General features: G+C 40.1%; 2 protein-coding genes across 5 annotated transcripts in view; both read right to left on the bottom strand.

Moving 5' to 3' along the window:
- The window catches only part of tle5 (TLE family member 5, transcriptional modulator), a 43,473-nt gene extending 41,553 nt beyond the window's left edge, over positions 1-1,920 (bottom strand). Inside the window, exon 1 of one of the 3 annotated variants that reach the window (XM_035176308.2) lies at positions 1,013-1,920. In XM_035176308.2, coding sequence (XP_035032199.1) covers positions 1,013-1,039 — 27 coding nt within the window. In that variant the 5' untranslated portion in view covers positions 1,040-1,920. The remainder of the gene's footprint in view (positions 1-1,012) is intronic. The other 2 variants (XM_035176309.2, XM_035176310.2) reach the window with 2 other exon arrangements.
- Positions 1,921-3,597: 1,677 nt separating this feature from the next.
- LOC118120798 (guanine nucleotide-binding protein subunit alpha-11) overlaps positions 3,598-26,253 on the bottom strand; it is a 36,582-nt gene continuing 13,926 nt past the window's right edge. Inside the window, exons 2-7 of one of the 2 annotated variants that reach the window (XM_035176103.2) lie at positions 16,989-17,173; positions 15,664-15,818; positions 15,135-15,263; positions 10,985-11,114; positions 9,044-9,197; positions 3,598-8,162 (exon numbers count right to left, since the gene is read on the bottom strand). In XM_035176103.2, the coding sequence (XP_035031994.1) occupies positions 7,972-8,162; positions 9,044-9,197; positions 10,985-11,114; positions 15,135-15,263; positions 15,664-15,818; positions 16,989-17,173 (944 nt within the window). In that variant the 3' untranslated portion in view covers positions 3,598-7,971. Of the gene's footprint in view, positions 8,163-9,043; positions 9,198-10,984; positions 11,115-14,474; positions 14,604-15,134; positions 15,264-15,663; positions 15,819-16,988; positions 17,174-26,253 lie in introns of both variants that reach the window. The other variant, XM_035176102.2, reaches the window with a different exon arrangement.

The raw sequence follows: 26,253 nt of genomic DNA, 5'->3' as shown, positions 1-26,253 counted from the left end.
GAGTGGTCTTCAATTTTCATTTTAAGTCGAAAAACTGAAAGAATTTGATTTGAGTCCTTAGCTGCCTGTCAATATACATAAATGTTTGACCAATGGGCTGAGAGCCCTCATCACTGATGACTGCGTGCCCTGGACTGAGTTTCTGTTACCATGGAAACTTGAGATTTAGGGGAACAGAGGAGATGTGGCTTTTTACAGTCATAAAAACACCCACCTGCACAAAACTCTGTACAGCGCATTGTGAGAGATGCAGCTGCCATATGATGACAGTAACCATAACCAACATCTGTCCAGGTTCCATGTTCTGACAGGACTAAAGCTAATAAATATCAGGGTTGGGGCCTTTTCGGAGGATGAAACAGGTTGAAACTTAACTGACCTGAGGGTGACCAAAACCTGATGATTGAGCTGTTTGATTTGGAGGATGCAAAAACCATTTGGGAAAACTCAAGAGCCAAAATATGTATTTCTCTCTGTAATCTCACGTCACGTCTTCTGCAGAATTTACCTAAACTATCACTGCAATTCGAAACCAACCTCATAATTAGTACTGTGCATGAATATCCCCCAACGGGCCTGTCTTCCTTACAAATGCTGCAGTAAAGAAGTTTTGGGTTTCCCCTACAGCTAATAAATATCTGGGTTCAGGTTCCCTTCTGGAGCAGGTTGAAACTAAACTGGCGCTGCTGGTTGTGACCCAGGAAACCAGCCAACACCAGAGCCGGTTTGATTTGGAGGATGCCATCAAGTTAAGAGCCGAAAAACAGATGTCCTCTACAATCTCACTTCACATCTTACCTGAAAACAACTTACCTGAAATAAAAAAATTTCAAAAATGCTATTCCAAACCAGCGTCGTGTTACTACTGTGCCCAAACCACCTCCTAATGGGCCCGTGTGAAATACAACATGCTGTCTAATGCAAAACCAAGTTCAATACGTGATAAATCAGCTGGATCCGGCACATAATTCCCGAACAGATGTCGCATTAAAGACAGAAAAAAAGCACTTACTGAGTGTCTGGATTGTGGAAACATCATGTCAGTCCCTTGTTTGTTGCTCTCCTTCCTAAACACGATCAACTGTGTGCCCTGTGTTTGTAATTTTTCACCTCGCGGTGCTCCTTTGTCCACAGCTAGCCCAGCCTTCACCAGGAGCTGTCCAGCGTTAGCCGGTGGACTAGCTTGCGCGGTAGCTAGCGACCCAGCTCCCCCCGGAAAAACACACCGGAATCAACAGAAATAAACTCTACGCGGAGGGCGAGCGCGGTGGGGAAGGGTCTCTGGGTCTCGTCTGGGTGATGGAGCAGCGTTGAGCGGTGCCTGTCCCCCTCTGTTTACTGTGTCTGCGCGCAGCAAAGCACCATCAGCCGGGCTCCTCCGTGCTTCAGCTAATTCTTCAGACGCTGTCCGTCAAAATGATTCATCGCTGTTTTTCCGCCTCGACGCACCAGCGGCAGCGACGCGAGCTAAACGCGGGTAAATGAATAACGTTCCACACGCGGACACGTCCGGTGCTGCAGCTAGCTCGGTAATGGCTTCTTCTCCCCGGGTCTTGCGTCGGCCCCTTCACACGCTCCCACTTCGCTCCGCAGCGACGAGGAGAAAGAAACGCGTCTAATTCTCAGAAATAACAAAATGTCTGCGGGTTCGTCTAAGTTGAATCCCCGCTCCGTCCGACGCCAGCGAGGGAATCAGTGCTGCCGCTGCTGCTTCCGCTAGGACGGCGGAAAGAAAACCCAACAGGAAATGGAAAGAAAACTTCAAATTGAGATTTATCCCAGACTCTGGGCGTTGATCAGTCCTGGAGGAGCAGAGCGGGGTTTGTCGGTGCTGCCGGAGCCAGAAAGTCAGTCCGATTCCCGGAGCTGGAGAGAGGGAGGTGGGCGCGACGCCGCCGAGCTGAACGCCCCACACAGAAGCGCGGCGGGTAGACGAGCGCGGATCTACACGCCGCGGATCTATCAGCGGCTCATGTCTGAGCAGACAGCGCCTCCTCTGGACAGGTCAGCGCACTGCGGGTGTGGAGGACGGGAGCTGAGGTCCACTGCTGCCAGAGTTCAACCCTCAACCTTTAATCTGCTGAAGCTCAAAGGCACCGAGGCGACCCCAACAATACAAACCCCCTTTTTACTGTTAACAGCTGTGGTCAACTCTGGAAAACTTTATTCTGAGAAACCTGCATGGTATGATGTAAAATGATCAACATTACAGTGCTGCTGCAGACAGTATCATTTAGTTTGCAGCAGTAGCAGTATTACAAATAATAAAACATCATATCTTTATGAATTTAAACAGAATTTCTGTAATATTTTATAGACAATTAAAGTTGCACCTTTTGAAAATCGCATTGTTTTTATCCTTGTTTAGCTTGAGATTCTATTGTTTTTATTTCATTATATTTATTTGCTGCTTCTGCTTAGTTTTTACATTCTTAGTGTTCTATTTCTCAGTACTTAGTTTGGTTCCCTCTCATGTACCTCATGTTTTGGAATGACAAGTCTTCTTGAATCTTAAAAACATTTCCTTTAGGTCTTTGTGCTTATTACTTTTACCAAGGGTCTATTCCTAATATCCTCTTTGCTGCTGTAACATGTCAAATTGGGACTAATAAGAATTGTCATGTTTATTCATATTTTCGACAGGCTACATATAAAACTGCCTATTATTTCATTTTAGTCATTACAAGAAACCCATCAATATTTTTTCTACAGTTTATCAAATGACAACGTGACACACATGTCAAGAGTTGCTGGTATGATGATAATTAATTTAACAGTTTAATTATATTTGTTTTAAATGTAATCACTGCACAATGTTTTTTATTTAATCTTCTGGGTGCCAGCAGGTATGAAATTCTACTATACAATACTAAGTCCATTTATATTTGTGATTTATTTAATTTACATTTTAAGATATGTAGCAGTAAAACTGAGAAGAATCAGGCTTAAAACATGTTATATGTATTAAAATAGAATTAAACTTATCTTTATGTTATCCAATCCCCCACCGATTCACCAAGCACCTGATCGTGTCTCCAGTGGCTTCCGTCCAGATGCATTTATAGTGCTGGTTCCTCTTTATTGATGCTATTGGTCTGTTTTTAATATGTTGCCATGATGCTGAAGACTTATAAGTTGTAAATAAACATTACTAAGATGATCATGGTTTCATCATCTCACTTTGAAAACATATTTCAAAATAGTGTCAAATCTATTTTAAAAAATGCTGTCAATGCTATTTGGACTCAACCTGGCATGATTCACCTTTATAAAAAAATAAGAAAAATAATTTTAAGATCAAGTTGCTTGAGGTTCTTCCCTATTTTATGATACTGATCCTGTCTGTGTTGACTCAATCAAATGTCCACATTAACATACAAGAAGGTTGGAACTGCTACCGAGGCAAATCGGCTGCTGAGTGAAAGGTAGAAAAATATACATTACCAATGTAACTGTAAAACATTACTGCATGCTGTGAAAAATGCTGCCACCAATTTAAAATATATAAGATTTGTAGTATGGAACATGTAGTTTGTGGCATATGTGGTGCTTTCGTCCCAACATGTAAGAAAAAGGAACAGTACAGGGATGCAATAAGAGAGTATAGGAACATATTTTATTCCAATTTAAAACATTTAAAGGAGAAGGCTATGAAAATCATTTTCATGTCTGAATGAGGTTCAGGCAACAGTGGTTGAAATGAAACATACAAAAAGAGAAATATGGCTAAAATACTGTAAATCAATAACCATTAGGACCCTTTTCATGAGGGCGTTGCATGAATACAGTATCTCACCCACCCACTCCCTCCCCAACCTGGCAAACACATGCAGTTAAAATGACATTTATCTTAAAAACAGCAGTTCATCATTAATCTTAAATATAGAATAAAATTGTCCTTTTTTTAGTTAATTAATCACATACTTAGTGTTTATTCGTTTTAAAAACTGGACCATGAAATTCACAGGCCCTCTTGATTTTTCACAACATTGGCACTTGTTAAGAGTCTGGCTTTACAAAGAAAGGGGATTGGCACACTCATTGTACATAATTTACATTTGGTATACTTTAAAAAAAAAAAAAAAGAAAAAAAGAAAGAAAATAAAAATCAAACAAAAATACATTACTTTCAATTTGTACACCACTACACAAAGTTTAACTCTTAAAAAAGTCTGTCATCTTAAGTGGTCCTAAATACACGTGTTAAGGTGTGTCAACCTTACAAAAGAGAAAAAAAAAATATATGCAAAGATAGCTTTTAATATCACTGTATGTCCATCCCTCTAACCAGAATGGATCTCAAGCATAAGCAATAGCCATCAAAAGTGTACACACAAACATACACACCTTAGAGTACCAACAAGCGCGTTTTGAAAGGACGTCTAAGTTGCATGAATGCAGGCCCATTGCAGTGGTGCAGTTTCAGTGCCTTCGACCCAGGGAAAGAATACACAGTCCAATCAAGTAAGGGAGAAACAAACAAACAGCGGAGCGGAGAACGGCAGACATGTAAACACGCGGCATATTCGCTCACTCCTTATTATAACCACCAAAAAATATTATAATGGCCATTTCGGTACCTTCACTTGGCAAGTGTTTCAATAAATAAATTAATACTGAGGCTTAACACACAAGCTTCATTTGGAAAAGAAATATATATAAATGCACAAGTGGATGAAGAAAAGTTTTCACCACAGATCTGGGTCAAGTTATTAGAAAGGTTTAGTTTTTGATATCTTTTCTGTTGCTGATTGATTCTGCTTGGCACAGTGTTTTTGTACTAGATTGTCGTACAAATTTTTCTCCAACTTGCATTCAATGCGGATAAAGCAAATACAGTAACACACAAATGCAAAAGGTTTTAGTTACATGACCCAGCTCTGCTGTGGCTCTAATCACTGGTGGTGTTTGCCATCTGACTTTTTCCTGTGTTCGTCCCCGTGCCATAATAAACCAGACCAGGCATCAAGCTCACATGTTGAAAGCACGTGAAAAAATAAAGTTGTTGCGAATGCGCCTAACATTTTATCATCCTCACAGAAACGTATTCAATCCAATTTGTTTAACATTAAATCATCTACATAAGAATAAAGTGTAAGGACTCCCACAACAGATTTCAACGTGTTAAACCACAGTTCAGGGGAATCAAGTGTGATCTCAGAAAGCACAGCTAAGAATGTTAAATAGACATAACCCTATTAGCCCAAGTCTCACCTCAAGTATGTCAGTTTATTCATTCATACATCAAAATACATAAGCTCTTAATTTCGAACCAAAAAATTGTCAGCGAGTGTTTGTGACGCTTCACCCTAAAAATCCTCGAGATAAAGCTTGGGCATAAATATACAAGACAATGGCATCATCAACATAATGTGCACGTTTACGTGAGGTGCGAAGTTTACTCAAGGTCGTCTAACAAAAGAAAAAGACACATCTTTTCTATTGGAAAAATTACAAGAAAATTTGAAATAACATTTTGGCAAACAATTTCAGATAAGTCCTATTTTCTAAGATGTTTAGTCCGACTCATTTATTCTGAGTCCAACACAGACGATGCCAGAGTCGAGCATGGAAACACTACCAATGAGAAGATAAAACCAATATGCATAACCACATAACAGAAATTATTGTAAAGCCAAGACGATCAGCACACAATCTGTGACAAGAGCAAAAGAAAAATGTTTAGGTGCAGGACAGTTAGGATGCTAACAATGTGCTTTTGCACCTTCGGGAACCCCCTTGACGTTAGCCATCGTCCTCTTCTGAAAGGCAAAAAAAAAAAAAAGGAGATAGCAAACAACGAGCCAAACAGCCGCCACACTTCCCTCGGGAATGTCACGTAGGCATCTGTGGACTGCTGCATTCCTCCCTCACTGAACCTGCGGCCTTCATCCTCAGTAGGATGTCAACACCCCCTCCCCTTTAATTAATTTCATCTTTCGCTCTACTCCTTCCATAGAGTCCTTCTCATTTCTACCAAAGCTGCTAGTAGTAGCCCTTGTGATGAAAAAGTTATGAAAACTTACCTGAATTACATTGTGAAGACAAAAATAGCCATCTATCAACTTTCAGCTTAATGGAATATTTAAACAACTATCAGGCAAGAGACACGATATGGGATTGGTACCGAGAGCCAACACATATCCCTAAAATTACAAGCATCCTTGAACAGTAAATATTCAACCACCAAGTTTTTTGTCTGTTTTCATTTTCCTATTTGCATAAAGCATAAACCCGACATGGAAACAGTGTTTTTCTTCCATTGTCAAGCATTTCAAAACAGAACTCCGACAACTAAATATATGAAGTATCATTAGAAAGATAGAACACTTGTCCATAAAATAGTTTTGATATTTTACAGCAGTATAAAATCTCCTCCCATCTCCAAGGTTGGAAAAAAGGTTGCGCTGAAACTAAGGAGGAAGTCTCATTTACTGTCAACAATACGCAGATCTGATTGATAAATTAGACAATACAAAAAAGAACCATCTACTCTCTTGCTATCGGTTACAGTTCATCAAATGTTGGCTGAATAATATGGCAAAATGACGTTGATTACAGAGAAGAGCTGTTTAGATGATCGAGACTCGAGACTGAAGCTAAACTGGCAGCGCAAAAGCTTTTTTTTTTCTCATCTACAACCAACTATTGCACTGGACTAATGTGTCATCATTCACACGTTGTGCACAGGAAGATTATTCTCACCATCGAAGAGGAAACAAAGAAATAGAAATCACAGTACTAATACATGTGTGATTCAGACAACTGCCGACATAAAAGAAATGCCACACAAAGTGAGTTGTTAAGCCGTCAACATCTGAATGATCCGACATGAGAGAATTTGCACTTCATTTTGTCAAAGCCGGTTCCCAAATAGGTTTCTGTTAGTATCTGAACCATTTAAGGGATAAACGGGATACTGGCAATGTCATCATATTTACAGCACAAATATACGTGGTTTGAATTTGGCAACGCGGTACAAAATAACATGGAAGTTGATACTCAGAGTGTAAATACTTGGAAGTGTTCCTCAATCTTTTGTTTCATGATGTACGTTAACACTTCACAAGGAGGAGCAGTGTATAAGAACATGTGACGCTTTCTGCAGGGTTGTGTTCACTTTGTGTAACCATCTTCAATTTCAACTTTGACATTAGTAGCAATAATATACCCAAGAAATAGCTGAAAATATTTAAAGTCGACAGAGAGCGTGTAGTCACCTCCGTCTACCCCTCACCTTAGTGTGAGCAGCACAAAAACTTTATTTACATTCAACAGAGCTCCTGTGCTCCGGTTTAGGGCAGGGTTAACAAATAGAAAAATTCAAATACACAATTAACGACCCACGGGGAACCAAGTACCTCACTGCACCCCAGCACTGCCTGATAATATATTCCTATGGTCATAATTAGTAACCCTTGACAGGGGAGCGGAGTGCAGGGTCTGCAGCCAGACCTTCATGCCCTCATTCTGTAGTGAATAGCATGCATGGGTTAAATAAGAAGAAGAGGAGAGAGCCCTTTGTCCATGAAAGCTTGCTCTGCCCTCTACCCACGTCATACACACAAGCACTGGTGATAATGTAGTGTTAAAGAAAGAAATGTGAGCCACACCAGGGGCCAAAAGAGGAGCAAGAGGAGCCCCGGAGTGGACCAACGACTACCCCCCGAACAGAGGGACACATGGAGGGAGTGTTGTATTTGAGTGTGTTTCATGTGTGTTTGTGCCGGAGGAGCAATTCATAGAATGATAAAACAGAACTGAGGAGCTACGTGAACAGAACAAGAGTAGTGTTGGTCGAGTAAAGTATAAAGCAATACTCATCTCTTTGAGCCGCAGTGTGTTTCTAGAAGTGGACTCTGCTTAGTGTGTCTGAGTGCGTTTTAGTATGTGTGTGTGTGCGTGTTGTTGTGTATTGGGAGGGCTGCAGGTTTCTTGCTTGCTCTCACTCCATCTCTTTACATTTCTCCTTCACACCAGGTTGTACTCTTTGAGGTTGAGCTGCAGGATGGTGTCTTTGACGGCTGCGAAGACGAAGCGGATGTTCTCCGTGTCAGTGGCGCACGTGAAATGGGAGTAGATGATCTTGTCACTGTCTGGGTTCAAGTCCACAAACATCTTCAAGATGAACTCGCGACCCGCCTGGGCGTCCCGTTGAGGACCTAGGAGAACAATAGAGTACATCATTTTTAGCAGTTATCATATTTGCCTTATGGAACCTATATATGGATCCACGAAACGGTTCAACACAAAAGGAGTGGATCCAGGAAGTTCCCTTTTCACCTTTTTCCCCAGGGAATACTACATACATTTTATTTGGAAAAAATCATGTATATTTAGTAGACGGATATCTATGACTTATCATTTAATCACTATTTATTGTTTATTTACTTCTTCTTCGTTTGGTTTATTGACGGGTGGCAACCATGTGGCAACCAACGTCAAGGTGCACTACAGCCAATTACTTTGTTCCTTATTGTTCATTTATTAGTGACACGTGCCAATTATAGACACAACTGTGATTGTGGCGGGGTGTGAGGGTGAGTAGGCATTTTATAGGGTCATAAGCCAAAAACTCACGCACTTAAAGCTGAATGTCAGGTTGGGTTGTAGTACAGCTTAGTAACCACAAGGTGTCAGCCTACAATCACAGATATGGGTCATAAAGTTTTAGCTTGAGAGATTGAAAAGTAAATTCAACCCTTGTGAGCAGATGTTGATACTGACAGTTGGAACGCGGCCAGTATCAGTGTTATGACAGAAACCAGAATGTTTGATGTTCATAAAAGTTGAGCTCTGTTAAAAGGCTTCATCTGGAAACGGACTCAAAAAAAACCACTACTCAGCTCCAGAGTTAGAGCCAGAGTTTGACCCATTACTAAACCCATCACTTGTACGGATAATTAATGAAATAAATCCTGGAAGTGAATTCAACACTGAGCAACATGGTCCTACAATATACAACCTTTACAGGACAGGCCGCTCATATGAATTTTATAATGCTATGAGTTCAAATAAAGCAAATATTAACAAAGGATAATACCGTCAAACTCTGGGAAGTAGTCAACCAGGTGAGAGTACATGATCTTCTCCTCCAGCAGGTCCTTCTTGTTGAGGAAGAGGATGACTGAGGAGTTTTGGAACCAGGGATATGTGATGATGGTCCTGAACAGAGCTTTACTCTCCTCCATACGATTCTGACAGAGATGAGCAGAGGAGAAGAAACAACGTCAGGTTACATTCAGTATCCACGACTTTTCAACATCTGTGAATGCAACGATTACACAGAGGCCTCAGATTCTGCAATTAAAATATTAACATAAGATTATTTCAAAACAATTCTCCAACTCAATTAGCAGCCACAGCACTGACGAGTCTGTTGTGTTTTTTAAGTTTTTTCTTTAGCTCTGCGAGTGATGGAGCTGGATGGAGTCGTGGTGTGGCAGCTGGAAGAATTACAGTGAACAGTAACAGATGAGAAACAGTTGGAAACACTCAAGTTTGTTAAAACAATGCAGAGTGACATGAGACTTTTCCTGTTATGTTAACTGATCCAGACGTGTCCCTAATGTAAGACCCGTCCCTCAAAATAAAACTGTCTAGCAAACATAAAAAGTGAAAAAAGCTGCTCATGTAAACCACTTAAAGCTGAGAGCTGCTGTTAAATGTGACTCTTCCTCCTCTTTCTGATTTTAACTCCTGCGGTTCAGTCTTGGCGACTCGTAACATGATCCTGGCCAGACTTGACCAAATGTTTGAAAACAATCTCATCAGGCTCTGACTGGTCAAAGTCTCGGTCTTGAGCTTGTCAGCACGTCAGGATAATCCCAGTTGACTGTGTTGCCTTAACGGTGCCGAGCCTCGTCTCAGCTGTCACCAATTCAGAAATACAGTGGGAAAATGTTCTCGTGTGAAGTGCACCCTGTGATCGTACACACAAGCATGGAAAGTAAAACTACTATAGCTGAAAACAACTAGAAATATTGCACGGCTCCAACAACCAGTTGACCACTGGAATCTAACCAGTTCATCTTTTAGTCCAAGTGAATGTTTGTAACAAATTTGAAGACATTTGCTCAAGCTGCTCTAAAGATATCACGTTCGAGAAAAACAACCACATTTTATGAAGCCACTGCGACCGTGACCTTTGGGCACTAAAGTCCAAGTGAATGTTTTTTTATTTGTTTATTTTGTTATTATTCTTTATATTAGAATATAGAAGAACGGGTTTGTTTTCAGCAGAGGCTGTTCAAGTGCAAATCTTTGCCACTAACTTTGGTTTTAATTAGTTTTTTGATGCAATGAAAATGTGGTGAAACGTCATGATTGACAGCTAAGACAGCTGAACTGTGCTCTCATGCCCAACAGGACAGCTTGTATTAACCATCAAACTCTAACTCTGGCTTCTAGTGAATTCACAGATTCAGTTTCTATCTAATGGAATTGTTTGGATTATTTATATGTTGAGGTGTCCATGACACAGAATGTGCACATGATAGATTCTAAGTCCAAAAAGAAATAACAAATGTCCCCATTGTGGGACTAATAAAGGATTATTCTATCTTAAACCATTATTGCTGCAATAAACTTGAATCCAATGATTAATTTTCATTTAAAATAATAGAACTTTAGATGCAGGGTACATGTTGTCATTTGATCAATAATTCCGAAAACAAAACTATCAAAGATGGAAAAGGCATTCTGATCACTACATACCACCAAAAGAACATCATATATAATGCGACTTTGAATGTGTCAAGTTTCCTTGGACAACTAACTGAACATCCACTTTCAGCTGTACGACATTCAACAGGCAGTTCGAGAGGGTAAAGGAGTTATGTTTAAAGTTATGGAAGCTAAATCATTTTCAAACTACAGTGTAAACCTCTTGTGTTGACTTACACAACTAGAGCCGATTGTATGAATGTGCCGCTTCAAACTGTTTTGTGTGTGAAATCAAGTTATTTCTGTGTCTCTGTCTCACCTCGTTGTCAGACTCCACCAGGACCTGGTCATACTCGCTGAGCGCCACCAGGAACATGATGGAGGTGACATTCTCAAAGCAGTGGATCCACTTCCTCCTCTCTGACCTCTGACCCCCCACATCCACCATCCTGATAGGAGCATGGTGGGATGAGATGGAGGGCCACCAAAAAAAACGGCCGATAGAATAACATGAAAGACAAGATATTACAATTAGCACAAAGGTCTTTTGTTGTCAAACGATAAGGTGAGCATGCTTTATGATGGACATTGCAAAGATTTAACTTTGTCAAATCTGTGGAACAACCATGGATAAGAAATCCATGGACATTGCAAAGATTTAACTTTGTCAAATCTGTGGAACAACCATGGATAAGAAATCCAACTTGAACCACAGATGTACGTACACCGGAATCTAAATTAAACATGACATTTTTCACATTTAATTCAAATTTTGTAGTTGGCAACAAAGCCATGAGAAAGGAAACCCTGAAGTAATTCAGCCAAGGACAAGCCAAGAATCTGGGTCACTTCAGGACAGGAGTTTGATTTTCCAGTAGAAAATCCATCAGTGCAAAGAGGCATTCATCTTGCAGATGTTGGGCCAAAGTTTTCACTTAGTTACACTAAGGTTTGTATTCAGTTGTGGCCAAGTGATATGTTTCAAGTATAGTCTGACAGACAAAAGACTGCTTGAACATAATATCTAATGAGTCTAGTGCGGTTCAAGCCAAACACTATTTTTGCACTGAGAATAGAAAAAGAAAAGAAAGAAGAATCTGCAGCAAGAACAGAGCAAACGTTCCCTTAAGTGAATCAAAATAACTACAAGAAAGTAAATGTGTGTGCAAACAATGCCACCATCTTCCTTCTCTCCAGAGAAAATGCTGGCGAGTCCATGCAGGAGATAGAAAGCAAATCTGCTAAATATTACCCTGTTTAAAAGAGTGAGGGATACGAGAGGATCAACAGATAAAAGGTAGGAGGCAAAAAGAAAAAAAGGAATGGTTGGAGGAAAAGAATTATGAGGGGAAATGGCACATAAAAGAATTGAGAAATCAGGGAGGACACATAGAAAGAATGTGAGAAAATGAAAACAAGGGCTTGGAAGTCTCGATATACGGGTGTTGATTCTGGGAAAGGAGACTCATGGACAATTCTGTTTCAAACGTTGATCTTTTCATTTATACAAGTTTCATCTTTAAATAACAGAAATTAAGACAATTAATGAAATGGAATTAGAATGAAGACCGAATTCGGTGGCATAAGAATTGAAGAGGGGTCAGTTTGTTTGATATGTCCATTGAAACTAATTAAGCTGCTACAGTCAAGTTTGAGTCTCCGTTCTACAGACAATTCCACCAACTACTCCATATCACTGTAGAGCTACAGAGTGAAAATGTGATCACACATCACAAAGGTGAACTCAGTCAATGAGTCGGCCAGAGGGAGGGAGGGCGTTGATAAATGGAGTCCCGGAGAAGAAGAGCCGGCCTAAATTAAAACTCCTTCACATCAGACGACCTCCTTTTTTTCCTCTAGCAAGGATGAGTGACCTACTTAGTACGATAAGCTCTCCTATGTTGGATAAGCCAAGTAAAATGACATTTACTGTGACTTCAAAAGCCAATTAAAAGAGAAGGAAGCACGCCTAATGGAGATGTTTGTCTATGAAAGGCTTCCTTGTTGTGGCTACTGCCCCGACAGCTGCAAGCACAAGCAGTTTAATCCCACATGTGCTCGTTACTATCCACATGCTGGGCTGAGCGACTGCGCTCCATGTTTAATTACAAGTACATGACAACACGTACTTATGATTCACTAAAAATAGGAAACTAGAAAAATAAAGTTCTTCTCAATAAAGCCTGACACCTCACATTCATCTCCACTTCACTTTTGTATTTTTGGTCTCTCAACATAAAATTGATGTAATTGACAGCGTATAGTGATTCACCATCAGCAGCACAGTCCAGCAGAGCCCACCGGCCAACTGCAACAGGGCTGCTGGGAACCTCTTCAGCACGTCACTGCAAGCAGAGTTATTTTGAGCCTTGCCAAGCGTAGGAGCGGGCTGACATGATGGCATCCTATTGATTTGCACTCTTCTGTAAACACTCTTTTTCCCTGGATCTCTATCTCTGTATGTTCTCTCTTTTTTAACAAAAAGGAGGAGGAGGAAGGGAAGCTGCTCTGCGTATTGATGGCAGGTTGTATGATAGCCTCTATGGCAAGTCCTGACGACACTGGGAATATCATGGTAAAATACTGCCGTTTATAGTGAGTGAGGCTTGGGAGTGTTTAAAAAAAAAACATCCATTGTTGGGAATGTTTTTAAATCATGCAAAAATACTAGAGCTGCAACAAAAAATGTTCTCAATTGATGGTTTGTTGTCATAAAATTGTGAAAAAAGTCCATCACAACTTCTCTTAGGTTATGTCACCAGATTGCTCATTTCATCCAACTAGCAGTTCAAATCCCAAAGATAATCTATCACATAGGATATAAACAAAAAGGGACTGTTACACTGGAGCTGTAACTCTGCAAATGTTTGCTAGAAATTTTGGTTTTAGAATTGCTTGAAGTTATAATTCTGAAGTTTCTTTTTGTATTCTACTGCCTGCCTATGCATAATGGATTCATAGGATACGATGCATGCAACAATGACCTCGCTGTTAACTCTGTTCAGAGCTGTTTGGAATTACTGTTAATGTAAATGGAATATTATACTACTATAGCTTCACATTAAAAGCATGCAACTGGTTTAAAAGTAGGATGGCTTTACTGTGAAGAGGATTCACAGGTATTTAAAAACAATTCAACGGTAATTTTTTCGGCATCTTTGTTTTCAGGGGGCTGGTTATTAATTCTTGCCCGTAGAGGAACACGAAGCGGCGGCCACAGTGAGCTGTGTGATGAAAAACTGCAGGCGACAGGCTGCACACCTCCATCTTCTCAGAAATGTAGCAAACGTGTGGAAAACTCACTACGCTGTGCACAGCATGATATCAGATTGTCGTCGCGATTCTTTATTAACACGCCAAATCCTGCTACACCAGACGCTCTCTGTTGTATTTCTGTCCAAGCAGCTGTTTGGAGAGTGTTTAGCTGTAGAACTACACCACACAAGTTGTTCCCATAGTAACCACGTGTCGCAAGATCACCCAGAGCTGAAACTTTGAACATTTATGCCTTACGGTTAATCAATCATAAGATAATTAGATTTTCAGTCAATAAACCAAATTACTAATCAACTAACTTCAGCTTCAGTAGAATCTACTGTAACACATTAAACACATTATTAATTACAGAATAAATTAGAGACATATGCAGACATTGGGTTTAAATGTACAAACCGGGACATGAAACATGTTGTAGGACACACAGACATGTTGAGTCAGACTTTAGCCGGCAGTTGTGATTTTAAAATGATGAAAAAACACTAGTAGGGTACAAAACTGGGGTTAGTAAAGTAGTGTAATTCTTCTTCTACCTGAAAATGATGCTTTGCAAGTCGAAAGGGTATTCTATGATCCCAGTGGTTGGGATTCGAACCCTAAGCACGTCTTGTTGGGTTGGTAGATAGAATGGTTCAGCAATACGATCCAGATCACTTAGATAGCTAAAGACAGGAAGGACAACAAAAGAGGGAGGAAAGAGAAAGTGAAGCATAACAGCAGATACCGCACACCCCCTCCAAAAGCAAGTGGAACAGTCGAGAGGTAACCAAAGGGGAGAAAAAAAACCATTCCCAAGAGTTATGAGGGGGATAGGTGACAATTCTTACCACCACCCCGCTAATTCTCTCTTATTAGCTTCATCCGTGATGGCAGCTCCCAAAGACAAAGCCAATCCTCTGCTTTCTCTCATAGTGCAGGTTTGTAAGTTTAAAGGAAGCAGGAACTATAACTTGACTCCAAAATGACAATTTAGCTAAGAGGCCGACTGTGACCCCCTTTTCGAACACACAAGATTAGTGTCTTTCTGGTGAGTCTGGAGGCCAGCCTTAGAGAGTGCACCATCAGGGATGTGTAACAGTGCTGAGCCCTGCTGTGCAACACAGGGCAGATGTGGATAGCGGCATCGGCGGTTTCCAACTGACTGGCCACAGGCAGCGAGCCAACCAGTGATCGGCAGCACTTGACACCAGTACCTGAAGATAACAGTCTCCAGGTCAAATGGGTACTCAATGATGCCAGTGGTGGGCACTCGAACCCGCAGCACGTCCTGCTGAGTGGGCACAAACCCCGGTGATGCTATTCGCTCTAAATCACTAAGGTAACTGTGGAGGTGGAGGGAACATATGACAGAGATGCACATGTAGGCAAACCAACAGTGTCAACAATACAAGACCACATGCACATTCAAGTTCAGACACACAAATTCCTTTCTGTAAAAAATGAATGCATTTAGCCAGCAGCAGCTCATAAAAATACTATACTACTATGCATAAGCTTGAATTCTTACCACAGTGTTAAATTTTTCATTTAAGTCAGAATAGATTAATGTTGGTTGTAATTAGCTCTGATATTATTACCAGTCATTTATAAACCCACCAAGACTTCTTCCTTTTCCCCGACTTCCCATCTGCCTGAACCCTCTTCACTTCCTCTGCTTGAGTGTAACCCTTAAAAACCCTCTAAAAAAAGCCTTCTTCACAGAAAGTAAATAATCCGACGTACTATTTGGTTGAGTCGGAGAGCTGGTACTCTCTCCTGCGATCATAGGCCTCCTGGATGCCAGGGTCGGCCCACAGCATCTTTATCGCACCGATGTACGGCTGATCGAATGATGACACCTTTTCCACGTCCACCTCACGCACCAGCAGGGCATTATTCTGAGAGAAAAGCAACAAAACCAAAAGGCAATCTTTCAACACAAGCATTTGGATTCAGTACTTTCAGATTTAATGTAAAAATTTAATTCATTCGTAATAAGGTGTACAAAATATATAAAAATCCCAAAAGTGCACAAGACAGGCAATCTCTTTACAATATTATAAAAATAAAAGGCAGTATAATTTATTTAAGCAGTAAAACACGTTCAATAAAATGTACATCACTACTTTTAAAATGTCCCTTTCATTCAAATATAGTGTAAATTATCAGTGGCCACAGTTAACTGGAGAATGACAGCTCGATTCACTTTACATCTTATTTTAATACCAGGTTTATGATCTATTTGAATATGGTTTACAGGAGATTAACTAAACAAACGGGCGTTGGACTGGGCAATGATGACTGGTAATGACAACTGCAGCCAAACATTTGATAGGAGACTGACTAAGAAACCACACTAAGACATGTGCCTGTGTTTTTTGGATCAAGTCTTTAATGTCCATGACACCAAACTTTTCACTGTTCACCAGTGACAATTCAAGGATAAGAGTCTGCTGAATGGGTGAAATGTAAATTAAACATTCAGGTTAGAGCCGATTCATCCAACCAACCCACATAACACATAGTTTAATGGCAATTATTTATCACCATGCATCATGACAGCTCTTAAATCACTTAGTTCACCATTCAATTCGGAGTCAATCCAGAAAAAGCCTCAAAACAGACAAAAAGAATTTCAAAAAGGATCGGATGGATATACAGAATCACAGATTATTGTTTCCAGTCTAAACCCGGTACCTAAATTACCCACCAACTTAAGTGACATCACCTGAGGTAATTTATCAGATCGTATACAATCTCCTCTGGAGCCACAAAAGGCTTTATACATCCCAGAGTTCCCATTAAATCATGTCAGTGATTTAAGTTGCATCCTAAAATTTGAATACCTACAGATGTTTTACTTTGCACAGTAAAAAAAACTAGTTTTTCCGGAGTTTTGACAGAAAACAGTGCGTTACTGAAGGATCCAATTTCTTGTGCAATTTTTTTTAATACATTCATATCTTGTTTCTCACACTACTGCTAAAACTACAAGCATTAAGATGTACCTCTGCTCCAATATTACATCACACAACAATATCTTAATCCCAGCACTTGACAGTACGCACCTTATTCTGTTCATACTTGAACGGGATCTTAAGGGTCTCGGTTGCGCGGATCATGGCCTGCATGGAGGTGAAGATGTTCTGGTACACCAGTTTGGTGAAGCCCTTCTTGTCCTCGTCTGTGTAGCCTGACCCATGGATTATTCTCATCTGCTTGATGAAAGTGCTCTTGCCGCTCTCTCCAGTACCTGAGGAGGAGGACAAGAAGAGACAGGAGGTTAGCCGGCAAATGAAAACAGGTCAGAAGTGGATATGCCACATTGCCGACAGTGTGAAAAGTTCTCTTCCCACTTAGGTTATATTCACTTACAATGTTATAAAAGAGCAGTAAAAACTCAAATGAGGTGTGGTGAGAACTCTTGTGTGCAGATAAATTGGTAAAATATAGAATATGTTGTGAAACTTTCTGAATGAGTATGATTAATGAAATGATGAAGTATGATTAATAAATTCAAACATGTTTTTATTTAAAAAACATCACACCACAATTGCATATGACAATGACAAGTTGTAACCCACCCCCTCATGAATCAATTAAAAATACAATCAACAGTATAATGAAGTCACAAAGTATTTCTGCTGCTCCAATTAAGCAAAATTTGTAGTGAAATAAATAGACCTGAGGGTGCTGAGCTGTCTCATTTATAACCGTTGCGTTCGCACAAAACGAGGCACGAAAGAAGCGTACGCCACTTCGCATGCAAACGTTGGGATCTGTCAAAACAAACTTGATGGGAAAATGTGCACACTTCCACGCCAACTCTGACCAATGCGTGCAAACAGTTTGGAGATGGAAAAATGGCGATGCAGCGTGAGGTGGTGAACTGAAGCCAGATTATTTATCCACTTCATCATTTATACATCAAAACCAAGGGCGTTATTTGTGCGCAACATAACTGTTCCATAAGACCCTTAAATTAAAACAATATATAAAAATATATATATATATCTTCTAACTCTGTGCGTGAATCACCAAGTCCAACTTTAGTTTTAATTTACAGACGGGGGGGTTAATATAAAACAAGTTCCCTCACATTCTGACAGTGTTAAGCAATCATTTGAATTTTATATATCTTTATGTACCTTTTTGCGTACGCCATGTTTGGCTTTTTGTGCGCACATACATTTTTAGTATGAATCCTACGCACTGTTTTATAAATGAGGCCCCTGATCTGTCCACCTACATCCTGCTCCTGACAAACTAGACTGTGAAAGAATGTGCATCATCATGACCCCAAAAAATGGTCCAGAACTCAACCACAGTCTGTTTTTAACAAACAAAGGCTGCTCAGCTTAACTGGTCATTCTTTCCCATGTTGCGGTTTCCCCTCCGCCCTGTGGAGCATGTTTTAAAGGTTTTCATTCGAATCTCAATGTGTTTGTCATTAAATGTTCTTATTGTCCATGGACGACCTGTTCATTATCTTTGCTCATTAGACCGGTTGTTTTTTCTTTTTAAGGACATTACAATATGTTGTATTGATTATGCCGAACGTTCTATGGCTCTGATCATTTTTGCCTCTTTTTTCCTGCTTCAAAATCACTCCCCTTTCACCCATGGACAGATCTTCATATTGGTCTTGTCAAGGATCTGTATTATGAAGCTGTGTTCAACATGCACAGGATATCTTTTCATTACCTTGCATCAGTAAACCCACCACTGTCCATTCTGGATAACCTGTACTACAAATACCAGAAAAAAAGCTAAAATTCGTAACTCTCATCATTATCTTTTAATCTTACACCCAAATGGCTTGACTTGTAAATTGAAAAAAAAAAGGTATTGACCTTGATATTCCAATAGTTTGAGAGGACTGTATGTATTCAAACATGAGAAACAAAATAAACCTCTGTACCCTTGAGTCTTTTGATTTATTTCTTTCCCACCGGCGCACTTCGAGGCAGAATGGTCTGAACACTTATAGAGTTTTGATGATGAAGCAATGTGGAAGTTGCATAACTCTGTGTTATCTACTCTAGATACGAATGTAGACTTAACTCTGGGCCTAACTTTCGTCAAGCCCTTATCCTAAAAGTCTCTTGGATCTTGTGAGGCGAGTTGTGCACTGCAGTGTTTAGGGCAGTGGTTACCACAGAGGCCTGACTGACAGTGTGGGTGAGTGGAGCGGTTCACAGGGCTCCATGGCTCACCCCCAACACAGAGAACGGTAAACTGATTTTACTCCTCCAATATTGTGTTGCAGTGACAAAGCATATGCACATGTGCATAAATGCAGAAAGACCAAGTCATAGGGGAGGAAAATTGCTTGCACAAGCTGCACACACTCTTTTACAACCCAGTCTCCATTTCACTTCTCCCAATACTCAAGTCATAGTCACTGCAGTTCAGCTACACATCTGACATTGTGTAGTTTGATGAAAAAAAAAAAAACTCAATCACATATGAGAGCCTCTTACTTTCAATGTTTGGTATTTTTACAGATAATTCAAAGTTGCTTTTAATCCACAAGGATGAAAATGTAAAATGTGGGCGTGTTGATGACGTTTCAAACATGTGACAGGCTCAAAACTGAAAAAAGATGTAGAAGATGCCGACATAGATGTAAAGAGAGCTTTCCATGATAAGGGCTGACACGGGCGTCAATGTGCTGTAAGCGGAAAAACACCTGATCGCACGGAACTTGTATGCTATGTCCTGCCTCTGCCTGAAGCACCCTTCTTCTGAACGCTCCGTTTCAAGATTTCTCTGTTGTTGTGAACGTGTCTGAACGGAGACTCTCCTGCTGCGTTGTTCATTTGTTAAAGAGAAAATCCAGAGAAAGTCCGGAGCCCATTGTGAGGACATGCTCCCGAGTTCATGTCAGATTCTCTGCATCTCTGTTTACTTCGGAACAATGGCAACTGTTATCATGTTGGAATTGGAGTTGATAGATGTTGAAGAGCAATTACTTTTTCTTGAAGAACTGCAATGAAGAAAATAAAGACGTCGGGTGAGACGGTCTCTGAATGACCATTAAACCGCGTAAGGCGTAACAAGAGATTCAGAAAATACGGGGTTATGCATAGGCTACACTGGACCTATGGTGTAAATTCGGCGCAGAAGCATGAATTGGGCTCAAGGCACAGCAGTGATTTTTACTAACAATGGCTCTACTGACAATGTCATCCATAGTCGCCTCTTCAGACAAGCAATGGATTTAAAAGTGAAAGTAAAATTGCACTGGAGGAAATGGGAATATCAATACAAATTGGGAACAAAGGAAATATGCAAAGGAAACAACACTCGTGACACTGATAATATTTACAGCGGCGTTGTCTAAGCAGAACTGTAGATAAGATTAGATAATACAATGTGCTTTATTGTATAAAGTACAGCAGGGATCCCAAAGGCAAAGTAGCTGAATTGTCTTCCAAGAATGACTAGAGTCAACTTTGACTGTCGGTGACTCAAGAGCACAGTTGAGTGTACAGTGAAGGAGTGCCCCGAGTATTGCCTGCCCTCTAACCAGACAGGATCTTTCACTGCGGAAAGCAGGTCAAGCAACAGTGGAGTTTCCCCTTCAGACAAAGTATGTCTTTGAGTGGGACATGAATAGCAGTTGTCAAGAAACAGCACTGGAGTTCACTTTCTCATTGACTAAAGAGCTAGAACAGAGGGGAGGGGTGTTACTGGGATGTGAGTGATTGAGTAAGAAAGAAAAGAAAAATACTATATATGTATATAATAAATCTAGTCAGCCAAAAAAAAGGTAATATCATTTTTAGGTCCTATCATCCGCACCTAGTGTGTATTCATGTATATCTCAATTTCACATGCATGCAATAAAAGGAGAGTGGCAGGTCTTGCAGGCATGATCAGCTTAATTCAACAGATCCCATTGTTTTTGCCTAACAGGAAAACCCAGCAGAAGCATTTCTCACGGACAAGCTACTGTACATTCACTAGAGCTTCTCCTGAGGGGTAATGCTAGTTCCCATGGCAACTCCTGTTCTAGTCTCATAAATACATGGCAGAAAACACCAGCTGATAGGCCCAGTTGATAGGCTTCAGTACGTCTCCACAGAGCCCAGCCAAACATGCAACTTTTAATCCCACAACGTCCTCAACCACTATTCTCCTCTCAGGCCCTGGGAATTAATAAGTTATGGAGGCAAACAAAAAGAGAAAGATTTGAAACTCAAACATCTTATTCTCCTCTGCATATTGAGAACAAATTTGAACCTGAATTTCCGAACCCTGAAAGAATAAATACTGAAAAAGTTCTTGAAATTGCTAAACTTGAAACACAACTGAAGACTTCAGGGGAACTCAGACCAGATAAATGGTTTTCAAAAGAAAATATTTCGGTGCTATAAAATCAGTGGTTTTTAAGTTTCAAAATGACGTTAAATTGTGCTTCAATTCCACAATTAGATACTTAGTTGCTACAAGATTCAAATCTTTATGGTTATCATTTGCTCACGTGAATATTACCCCCAATTAATGGCATTTTTTTCTTGTTTATGTATGTAGGCATGTATCAATATTAAATATTAAAAAAGAGTAACATGTAGGTAACAGAAGCAGAGGCAAATATATTCTGACTTCTTGTTCCTTGCATGGGGTCAACTTCCAAAAAGTGCTAACCAATATCATATTTTAACAGGATCCTTGCCGCTTGATGAATTCCAAAAACACACCGTCATACCAGTAGTGGTCATCTTTGCTTTTCAGAAAAAGCAAGAAAAAGAGGTGCTCCCCTGAATGCCATCTGTCATTAAGAAGTATATACTGTACATATGACTACAAAAAGTAGCCTAATACTAATGCAATACTAAACCCACATGTTTGTACAATCACAAGCAGAGCTGTGAAATTAGAAGCTTTAAAATATTACAGCACTGAGAACGAACACAGGCTTAGAGACCTTGAGCCATTTCAAAATCCCCAACACAGCAAAGCCTGGAGGGGGCAGAGTGAGAAGAAGCCCAATAATCACACAGCTGTGACCGTTAAACGAAGCAGAACCATGTCACTCTGCCCACATCGTGCACTGACCAGGGAATTAGTCATTCTGCTCAATAACCATTAACCCACCAAAAACAGGAGAATAGTTGAAACAGATCTGTTTCAACGAGTCGGGGCAGCTGGAGGCCACAGCAGACATTTCTGCTAAGGTTTACATGAAGAGTAATGACTTGAGGCAGAGTTTGGCAAAAGTGTGACTGAGTGGAGGAGAGGGGCGCTCTGAGTAAATGATTCTTTAAAACTTCCCCAAGCACATCAAACAGGAAGCTATGTCCACTTGTGCTCAGTGTTGGGAAAGGCTTGTTGAAGGCCCGTATGACTGTACTGTAGTGAATGACTGAACGACTGTCTAGAGACCGGTGTCGCCCGCAGGAACTTTTCCAAGAACTTTTTTACGAAGCCACGCTCTAATTTGACTGCCAGAGTCTAGTTCTGGGTTTAGTTCCTGAGTCTGTTTCTGTAAACTAAAGAGGTCCATGCTACATAGAGCTGCATCTATCGATCATTTTTTTATTGATTAATCTAACGATAGGTTTTTCAATTAATCGATTATATTAAGTATGCACTGCAAGGCGTGTGTAATTTCAAGTTTAGCAATCAATCCCAAAAACTATCTTAGGATAAAATTAGAGCAATTTGAGTAACACTGAAACTTTACACTTAACTTTTTTTTAACAGGAATAATTCATCTCTGAGTAACAAACACACCCAAGCACATAATCCCTTCCCCCACTCTTCTCTCCTCCTCCCTCCCTCCTACCTCTTCCTCCCTTTCTTGCCCGTGCATAGCGGTTGTGCTACTGTGATAAGCCATTTCTGATTTGCAGAGCTTACAGAGCACCATGTTGTTCGGTCTCTGACTAAAAACTCCCACACTTTAGATCAGGGGTATTCAATTAAAATTCAAAGAAGTCCAGTTAGAGAGATTTTCCTCAAGCAAAAGTCCAAAACATCATAATGTCTAACATGTGTTATGATTCAGTGCCATATATGTTAAAGTAGCCCAGTAGTTGTATCAATGTCTGTATGAAGTTAAAAACTGACTGTCAAATAAAATTTAAAAAGTACAATTGAATAGTATTTCAACAACGATTATTATAAATTTTTAACATTGAACTCGAGGGTACTTTAATAACAAAATAAATGTTCTTTCCTCGTTTCAAGTAAAATGAAGTGAACTGTGCTTAAGATGATCGTGGGCAATTTATTTTCACTTCAGCTTGCTCTTAGTGTGAATCCATGCTTTGATTAGGTGCAGCCACCTTCCATACGACACGTCGGCGCACGTTAAGCAAGTCAACGAATTTACATAATCGATGACGTCTATGCATTGCCCCAGCCCTACTACATAGGTATTCTGTTGGCAGAAGAACGTTTGGGGTTAACTTTGCATTACTGAGCATAATAGACTGGTGAAAACCAGGTTACACAAATGGTAAATATTGCTGTATATTTTTTATGTATAAAGATAAAAAAAAAGGCAAACAACAGCAGTAGTCATTGTTATTGGTGGAGAGCATAGAGTGTATATAAAGATGGATGACATGAGACATGACTGATCCATTCAAGTGAACCAAAGCATCTTGATCACCGACTGGCTACGTGGACCAAAAAAGTTCCTTTTGTTTTAATTAGTTATTTGTTGCTATAAAGATAGGGTGATTATCATGATTGAAAGGTGAGATGGATTTGCGTTGGTAACCAGATTCTTTCGTCTTCATTTTTGGATGGTGGAGACGCATTTTCCATCTTATATAGTCTGTGGTGAAAAGTACTGTACCGTGCACTGTACTGTGAAAGTACTGTACTCCTTAAATAACTTTTAAACCACATCATTTCAAGGGAAAGCATTGCACTTTGTATTGCACTGGAGTCACTGGACAGCATTAGTTAAATGTCCAACACAAGTATCAAAATTTCCCATCTGGGTAAAATTTGGTTGAACTCTGGTAACCGAGAAGGCAAGAGTCTAGGGCTTGGCAATAAAACGACAGTGATAATTATCGCGATATAACTTTCCTCGATAGAAATTTAAGACATGGTTGATAGAATGTCGAAAGACCTCATTCCATCCATGTTTTGACAAACAACACAAACAGCCCGAACCAATCATGTGGCTGGAATAGTGTTTCGGCCACGTCAGGTCAGGTTAGGCTCATGCTAATGTTTGGGCTCATTCATATTTTCTGCTTCGTTCATTCTTTTAGCATTTTCCCACGGCTGAATAATTATAACACCGCTGCTTCAGGACCAGGACAGACGCTCATTAAAGTTCCGGTTATCCTGTATGTGTCAGAGTCTCTGTCGGAGTCTTCTTCCTCCTCACTTCTCCTCCTCTGACCTGTGCTCACTTTACACTTTACCAATAAACACCATCACTGATCACAAGTTATTAGGCCACGTACAGGAGTGATGTTTACTTTGGGTTTGTTTGAGTCGCTCTAGAGTTTATGAGACACATGTTTAAACCTGCTACACAACACGAGACGTAACATGACGTACACAGTCAGGACATCAGGGTTAAAGTGACCGGAACGACATGGAGACACCATTGATTAATAACTAAATACATGCGATTATCAGTTTGTGTGTGAGGCGGGGGACATAGACGAGCAGACAGACACACACGCTCCTGCAGACAGAAGCTCTTTCCGCAGATTATGACGCTATGCTGTGTTTTGATGTCATTGTTGCGACGCCACATTTATCTTGGAACACGAATATGAATTCAGCAGGTTATTATAAAGAACAGTTCTACATGTGAGTGATTAGAAAACATCAGAGGAGCAGAGTCACTTGTTGTTGTCTGATTTGATATATATTCTCATTTAGATCTATATCGACTGAAATTATCGTGATAAGATTTTCTTCGATATCGCCCAGCCCTACCATTGATATCATTTTCATATGCATACCCTGTCAAAGCATCTGCGTTTATGTTACCAACTCATTTATTCACAACATTCCTTTAAGTTGCCACCTGTCTGCATGTTTGATTTAATGCAATCATGTATCAAGGAGAAACCTGACTACAACCTGGTGTGTTTTGCCTTCATGGGGCTTTCAAGAAACCTTAAAAGCTGGTTTCTTTAGTACAAACAAACTCACCTTAATTGCCCTATGAAACAAAGCCAATGGGAATCCATTATCTAGCTAATTTGCCTAGTCTTTGTGGTTCTTGAAATGTGGTAGAAAAACAAATGTACATAGGAAACTTTTAGATCCTGGGGCTAGTTCCTGCTTGTTCCGGAAACTATTTCATTGAAAGTCTCACTGACATTTGCATTTGCTGACAAAAAACCCTATTTGCTAACTTTACTGTCTGAGGGAACTGGGTGGCTGATAATAGCATCACTGGATTAGCATGTTGGCAGATGCTACAGTGCATGGCTGCTATGGAGACAGGAACTCTTGTTTGCTTAAAAACGGGTTTGTGTGTTGGTGAGGAATACAATTTCTTTCTTATGAATTTGCAAAGTCACTGCTCCCTGTCTCAGCCCCTCACAAACCATCCTCCCACCCATTATATATATATATATATATGGACTAGAGCACAAGGGACATAGAGTAAATTGGCGATAGGTGGATTGAAGGAACCTTCAGCAGGAATGAATGACAGAAAAGAGTGCATAGTAAAGTAATGATATTATCAGAAAAAACAGGCAGATTTATAGATATTGGAGTGTATGAGGGCTAAATAAAAAACTAAAAACTGACAGGGGTGCAGCCAGCCAGACACAGACGATATTTTACTGTCTTCTAAAATCTAGAATAATACAGTTGAAACCGGATATACTGTTCAACCATTAATATGCATCAAAAAGCTTTGGACAGAATGGTTCCGATACAAATCCTGTTTAATAATATGGTTATAGAGAGCGAGCAGAGTCATGACGAGCTGAATGAATGAATGAATGTGTGCAGCTACGAAGAAAGATTTTATACATTTAAAAAAAGTATCACTATATCACTATAAGTATCACTATATGTGATAATAAGTGTTGATATTGTGGTGGTCATTTCAAATAAATCAACGTTTAAACTATAGCGGGTCAGAGATGTCAGCTGAGTCAGTGTGTGTGCCTCTGCCTGTGTGTGTGTGTGTATCTGCAAGTAAAGTATTCTGTTGTAATGACCCAGACGCCGCACTATCTGCATGGAGACCTATAACAAAATAATCAGAGCATTTTCTAACCTTTAGCTTTTCTTGCCAAATCATCTCATGTGATAATACTCAGCCTATCAAATCTGTGAGTTCTATTGAGCAGTCTAAACAGTCGATAGGCAGATCCGAGAAGA

Source organism: Hippoglossus stenolepis, chromosome 14, assembly GCF_022539355.2.
Source record: "Hippoglossus stenolepis isolate QCI-W04-F060 chromosome 14, HSTE1.2, whole genome shotgun sequence".
NCBI classification, from domain to species: Eukaryota; Metazoa; Chordata; class Actinopteri; order Pleuronectiformes; family Pleuronectidae; genus Hippoglossus; species Hippoglossus stenolepis.
The sequence above is the reverse complement of the archived record's forward strand: the minus strand, read 5'-3'. Positions and strand labels throughout refer to the sequence as shown.